Here is a 7699-nt window from a genome sequence, read left to right on the forward strand (position 1 = left end):
GCCCTTGAAAAAAGAGTAATTTCGTGGTATAGTCCATTTTCATTGGGCTTCTAAAGATTATAGGCGAACTTTTTGTGAAATCGATGGTGGTCGAGTTCTTGGAAAAGAATTTTTTAAACCCTATTTATTATTAATTAAATATGTATTCAGCAGTAAAGTTTGCCTGGAGTGATGGGGATTGCAAATCTAAGTAGGCAAAAGTCGATAGTTTTGAAGTTTTTCATTGTACAGATAAGGCATTGGAAGTACATTGTTGCATGTTGTGGTTTTCATAATATGAGATACCTGTGGTATTTGTAACACTGTGACTGCGCGGGGGAAATTGGTTACAAAAGTGTTTGTGACTACTGCAAAAACTAAATATATCTAAATAGCAGTAAATTTATACTTCGGAAACATAGAATGAAGTTTTTCATAAAAAATAATACGTTATTTTGCATTTTTTAGCCATTTCCTGGGGTATCTCATATTATGAGAATACTTTGTCGAGTTTGGTAAAAGCACTTTTTTATGTTTGTTGTATTTTCAGCATAAAAAAATTTTTAATAAAATTTTTTATTTGAGCTCCTGATGGAAAACTAAATTTCCTTTACAATGACCTATATTACTTTTAAATTCAGTACATCGAATTCCGACAATCACGCCAAACAGAGTTGGTATCTCATATTTGGGTACTCTCCTCTCCTCTCCCCCCTCTCTCTCGCTCTATATATATAATAGATATTGGACAAAACACTAATATTTTTTATTTTTTCCACAAAAAAATTAAAAAAAAAGAAGAATAACATTGTCTTGTCCACTATATGTATATAAAATACACTGTAAAATAATATGAAATTGTACCACATAGAATGATGAAATTTTCGACAAAAAATTGGTTCAATTTTACTACTTTGATTATGGGATGAATACCACTTGTATGCTAGAAGTTCCAACCCATCTTGTAACTTTACTACTTTTACACTGAAATTATGGCAAGACGTTCTAGAAGTACAGTTTCTGCTTGTGAATCTGTGACTTTCAGAGTAGGTTATAAATGGACCTAATTTCAGAGTGTTGAATTTGTTGACGCTGGCAAAAGTACAAAATCTGTCAAAAATTCCTTTTTCCAACGTAATCTCACGTCTTTAAATTTGATAATTCATAACACGGCGTACTTACACAGCTCTGAGCGCAGTATAAGTACAAGTAATTATTTGAAAGGGAAATTTACCATTTCTAGTCAAATTACCATTATTCGCATTTCTGATGTAGATGTTGAAGTTACCATGTTCAATAAAAACACGAATATTTTTGATTAGAATAACATCACCTAAAATTCATAATGCATTTGTGATTTTACAGAATCTGTCTGGAAAATTACATAACCTAAACGTTAAACTCCGTACTGAAAGTGAATATTCGTTATTGTCAGTGAAAACGTTACTCTGGGAGTAGGTAGTAATCGGACCTACTCTAAATGTGGTAAAATTACCATACAATTTTTTACAGTGTATATATAACTGTTTCACTTGGGTTTTTAATGTGCGTTGGAATAAATATGAAAAAAAATTCCAATTTCTAGAATATTTCTGATATATTTTGCAATAATAAACACTCAGCTCCGTATATTAAAACCTCCTTCTACTTGTAGTTCTAAGTTTCTTCAAATGAGTAATGTGCATCTAAATTTTTAACCACCTGTAGTACAATGAAATGAATTTCGTTAGGTTCTGTTAAGTTAGATTCATTTGTAGGTTAAGATTGAGTTAACCTATTAAATATACCACACATTTAAGACTGAGAACCGTACGCTTACACAGCTACACGTGTAGTTGAATTTCATTCGGCTAGGTTAGGTTAGGTCAGTTTTTGTTAGGTTAGGATAGGTTAAACCTCTTTGCAGGTTAAGCCCAAGCTGATTCTAACGGTACCGCAAACACAACGGGACAACACAATCAGTTTAATTGTGTTTCGTGAGGTTAGGTTAGGTTAGGTTAGGCTAGGTTAGATTTATTTCTAGGTTAGGCTCGAGTTGACCCATTCGATGTAGCACATATTTGCTACTGGGAAAATATGCTTCCAGAGCTAGAACAAATCATCATTATGAAAAATGCACGTTTTTCCTCCATTTTTTTGGGTTTCCTATCTAAATAACTGGCGTAAAGATAAAGCTAAGGAATTTCGCAGCCATTGTTGTTGTAAACTTGATTGACTGTTCACTACTTGCAGTTTTTTTATGTCTTTAATTTGAAATTTTGAAAATTAAATCTACAAATTAAAATTAATATACATGCCTCATGTTAGCACTTTATGATGGGAATTAGTATGTTATTACAAAATCATAAAAATTCGATGAACAATCTACATTTTTAAAAATTTTAAGTTTTGATAGTCTTTTTTCACGGAAAATTAGCATTTTTTAAAATTCTCACAAAGACTCCCAATTTTGTATAATTTTGAGTCATGTCAGCGTTCCACATCGAAATTAATTACTTTTAATATAAAAATTATTATATGTCAAAGATTGAACATTTAAAAATAATTTTTTACATTTTTGGTTTTTTATCGTTTTTTCTGGAAATTTACATTTTTAAACAAAAATCAATCGATTTAAAAGTTTTATAATTTTTTAACAATTTCAGATTACGTTGTCATTTTACACCAATAATTAGTATGTTAAACCAAAGTCGTTATAGTTCGAAGAAGATTACGAATTTTTAAACAGTATTAGGTTATATTCACGTTTTTGACAGGAAATCGGTTATTTGAAACAAAATTGGAAAAAATGAGATTTCAAATAAGATTGACAACTTTGTAATAATTTTAGGTTATGTTGGCATTTTAAAACTCATCTTTTTTGTTGAAAATTCACATTCTTGAATTGTAAATTAATTTTTTCTGTAGAGGACTCGTCTTTTGGGCTTGAACATTGAAAAATTTTTTTGTTTTAGATTAAAATCGTTTTTTATGGAATATTAAGTATTAAATTTTTTATTGAGAATTGTTTTTTTTCGTTTAAAATTTAAGTACTTGGTTGAAAAAGTGTATCTTTATGATTTATATTCAAATTATTTTGTTGAAAATTTGTTGTTTTTGGTTTGAAAATTAATTTCTTCTGCTGAAATTTTGATATTTCAATTTTTGGTTTATAATTGAACTTTTTTTAGTTGAAAATGTTGCCACTCTATTAAAAATCCATTATTTAGTTAACATTATTATTTAGAAATTTAATTTCTTATAAAAGTTTTAATAAATAATTAATAAATATTGTTTTTTTCTATTTAATTAGATATAAGATATTATGAAATATGAAAACATTGTCTAATATTAATTTGAAAATTGCGCGAGGTAAACAAAATAATAATCGCGCACGTAGCGCGTATTTTTCTGTTCTAGTATTCTTAAACAGTAGAGGTTTCGAAACCTTCAAAATAGTATAATATTACTCAGAAAAATCTAGATATATTTTTAAAACTTTGTTAGGAAACAGTCTGAGAAGCACTGAGAAGTGCAATACATGAGATATGTGACATGACATTATCTTTTTTCCCGTGGGAAGGAAACCCGGTGAATTTGGTTTAGAAGGTTTATAAGTGAATTTTCTCATAGCATTTGAACCTATAGATTTACTTACTTCTATAAAAAAGCGAGGCTAAGTTTATAACCAACGCTTCTGCTCAACTACAGTTAGAGAATCTAATAAAAATTGTGCATGTTCTTTAAATAACCACATCAGTTGATTCTGCAGGGTTTTTGAAATATAAATTTCAAAATGAACAGTTCATGAGGGAAACATTGCCAGTTATAACGTTTAATTTTCTAAGATTGGAACTCGAAGATATTTTCTATCTGTCTTTTATAACTATTATTTATTCTTACGTGAATTTCAAAAACCTTTTAGGGATTGGGTGTTATTCTCGTAAAATTGAAATTATTGAACAAAGTTTGAAGGATTTCGAAGTCGTTCTAAAAATTTTTTAGGTTTTAAAGTGTTTGGAGTATATTTTAGCAAATTTTGGCAGATTTAATGGTTGCACACGCTTTTAAACATTTTTAGTACATTTTTAAAGAATTATCTCATCAGATTTTAAGAAACTTGAAAGAATTTTAACCAATTTTGAGATATTCCAAAGTGTTCGAAGAATGCATTGAGAATTCTAAAGATTTAAAGTGATTTGGGATAATTTTAATGTCTTTGAAACCACTAGATATAACTTTAAAGATTTCATGCGATTTAAAAAGATAGGAAGGTATGCAATAGGATTTAAACGGGTTTCAAGAAATTTCAAAGCCTTTTCTACGTTCTCCGATATCCGACAAACCCAGAACAAATATTTTCGGCGTAGCTAGAAATTTTGAAGTTTCAACGTTTCAAAGAATCTGAAGAGATTTCATTGGGCTAGAAGGAATGTCAAATAATCTAATAATTAATTTAATCATTTCGTCAAAAATTAAAGTCTTTGATGGGGTTTCAAAACATTTTATGGGATTTTAAAAATTTTAAGTTATTTTAAAAGATTCTCGTTGGATTTCAAGAGATTTTAAAATCTCATGGGATTCTATGGGAGATATACGCCATATTTTAATAGCAGCATGTTCAGTTACTGCTGACCATTATTTTGGTAAAGTATTTTAATATTTAAAATTGTGTTTATAAGTGCAAATTTTTCCCAAGAGATTTAAGAAATGCTCTTTGATTTCGGAGGTTTGTTAATTGAAAAAGTTGGGGGAAAATCCGGATTTTTATAAAATGTTAAATAGTAATTCAAATAGGACTCATTGATCATAGATTTAAATAATTATGAAGACAGTAATATAATTTTAATAAATTTGGAAATTGTTCAAAGATGTGACAGCTATTTCAAAATTTAGAAAAGTATCAATTATGAACCCAAACTTTCAGTCGGGAGTGTAAACCTAACTCTAACTAAATAATCTTAAATGATGAACCCTACTTATAATAAAGGGACTTCTTAAGATTCACAAGTCAACATGATATGAAGCAATCAAGAACATAAACACCGCATCACCCTCTTCATTTCGCCCATTTTTCCTCAATAATTTCCTCTCTCCAATCATCTCAATTTCTTATCTGGCTCAATCGGTAATCACACGAGTGCGTACTACGTACTCCCGCGCAACATTCGTCATCCCTTGTGAATTCATACACCTCTTCTTTATTAAACAGCTCTCGCCAAAAGTGGGTTACGAACAATCGTCATGCCTATCAGACTCCCTCGTGCTCTCTCGTAGAACGAGGGTTACTGACACGGCGAGCCCACCCTTCGAGGGTGCGCGGGCACTTTAAATCCACGAAGGGAGGGCAAATCGCTCTCACGGTCTCCACTCTCCAAATACAGAACTGGACAACGTGTCATGCCCTCTAACGTCAAAACAATACTTGTATATTCTAATGTTTTAATTTCTTATCTAACCTGTGGACAATGGGTCACCGGATTCGGCCTCAGAAGTTCGTTCTCGCCGAGGTAAACTGCGGGGGTCATGGAGCCAGTGTTGACGAGATTTCTAGGGTTCATCGAAATTTCTCCTGTTCTCCTAGCTCCACTTGAAGGTCCTATGGTGATCGGGGCCCCAGACATGCTGAGGTTAAGCCGCACCCTGAGTCGCTGATCCTATTGATCTGATCTTCGTCTTCTCCAAGGACTTTTAAACAAAGTCCTCAGAAGGCCCGTGGGCCTCAGGGTTTCGCAATGGTCCAGTCGGGACCCATAGTACACACGGTCGACACTTCCACCAGTCACCAACAATGAGACTCTGACACTGACGTATCCGGGATTCACCGAGGAATGGATGCTGTAGAATCCGAGGGACGGACACTCGCTGAAGTAGGAGCCGAAATCGCGAGTTTCGCGGGATCTCGGCAACGAGGAGAGGACGTGACGGTTCGCAGCGACGGATGAGGACGATGATAATAACGACAGGAGAGCACCGGGTGACGGGCGGCATCCACACCGCCGCGACGCCTACGCTCTCTCCCTCTCTCGAAATGTTCGTGTGGCGCCGAGCAAGCGCCACCGTCGTGTCATTCGAGATGATCCTCTCGGGTGACGAGCAGGCGCAAAAGGGACGATGGACCAGCGGTGGTTGTTATGGAAACGGCTGTGGGTCATTCCGATAAAGGAAGGTTCGACTTTGGGGTTGTCGAAGGGCTTTTATTGAAATTTTGAAAAATTACCGTAAAGGGTACTCCTTGATGGATAATAGATGAAAAATAAAGTAATCGGTCACCTAGGTCGTAGGATTGACTGTACACTCGATGACATGGAGTATCTACACCCAAACTCGACAGTTGGAATACTGTCAATACTCGGGAAGTAAGTTTTCTGCAGTTTTCCACTCCCCTGGCCAAACGTCTCGACAAATGTGAAGATTTCTAATAAAAGTCAGATGCAACCCGGCTTATCACTAGGCGTGATCATCGGGCATACAGCGATTCTAAGCCCTCCTCGGTAAATAAAAAATATCATGTAAATGATGATTGATGACAAACGATACTCATGCTAGGGGAATCAAATCAACATAGGTGAGTGCTGTCGTCGGGCGATATTACGTTTAAGGCCACCAACCTCGGTTAAACATTTAATCCTCGGTTAAAGCTAGTTACGCGTTCCACCACTTTTTAACAGCCGCTTAACTCGCATAAACCACCGTTAAATCTAACCGGTCAAGATTGGTCGATAAGGGCGATTTAATTGTCCTTTAACCTTAAAAGTGCATTGTCGTTGTGAAATATGGAGATTTAGGAAGACGTTCTGAGGTCGTCTGATGAAGAAGTGAACGAATGCAATTTTTTAATTTATCCCCAGAAGACCACGAATTTTCAAAGAAAGAGTGAATTTTTTTGATAATTTCGACGACGTTGATTTTCAAACAAGATTCCGCTTAAGAAAAGCTTGTGTAAATTATCTGCTGAATCAAATTGAAGGAGCATTAGGAACAAAATTAGGCAACCTTACTTTATTTTCTTCCATCTTATCACAGATAACAAGAATAAAACAGAAATATGACACGTACAAAAACACATACAAATTCACTTTTTTTAGGTTAGTGTGGATAGGAGCATGGAGTGAACCTTATTTGGATTTGACGCGCACGGCATTATTGACAGAATAATCGAAGCTTAACTACGGCATTACATTTAACCAGCTGTCAGTTAACCAATGTTTTAACTGAGGTTGGTGGAACTGGCCCTGAGACACGTATTTTTGTATGTGCCGACATCCACTTTTAAGGGGTGAAAACCACCCATCAAGTTAGCCCATAAAAACCATTTTTTTATATATCTCGGCATCTAATGGAAATTTCTATATATTTTATTTTATTATTTATTATTATTATTATTTATAATAATAATTTTTTTTATATTTTCATTTTTTTTAAATGCAAAATATTTGTCATAAGAATTCTCAGACAGCGGGTGTATTAATGACCCAAGTAGTTGCAACTCTCATGTTATATTTTGTTAAACTACATTTTTTACATTCTTATCAACGGATCTCCACGTTTCAAAACCCTCTGAATCCGAAAATCCAGTTTTTGAAAATTTTTGAGACCACTTTTTTTCTGCATTTCAAAATTCTATGTATAATTATTCATAATGTTAAAAAGGACAAACAATTTATCCCAGTGGCTTTTTTTTCGATAAAAAGAACATTTTTAGAGTAATAGCATTTTCCAAAATTTTAAAATGAACCAA

The 7699-nt window shown here is 33.5% G+C and overlaps 1 protein-coding gene across 1 annotated transcript in view; it reads right to left on the reverse strand.

Moving 5' to 3' along the window:
* LOC117181994 overlaps positions 1–5662 on the reverse strand; it is a 51565-nt gene extending 45903 nt beyond the window's left edge. Inside the window, exon 1 of the mRNA XM_033375012.1 lies at positions 5418–5662. Within this exon, the coding sequence (XP_033230903.1) occupies positions 5418–5582 (165 nt within the window). The 5' untranslated portion in view covers positions 5583–5662. The remainder of the gene's footprint in view (positions 1–5417) is intronic.
* Between the last annotated feature and the right edge of the window lie 2037 nt (positions 5663–7699).

Source organism: Belonocnema kinseyi, chromosome 10 (assembly GCF_010883055.1).
Source record: "Belonocnema kinseyi isolate 2016_QV_RU_SX_M_011 chromosome 10, B_treatae_v1, whole genome shotgun sequence".
Classification (NCBI taxonomy): Eukaryota; Metazoa; Arthropoda; class Insecta; order Hymenoptera; family Cynipidae; genus Belonocnema; species Belonocnema kinseyi.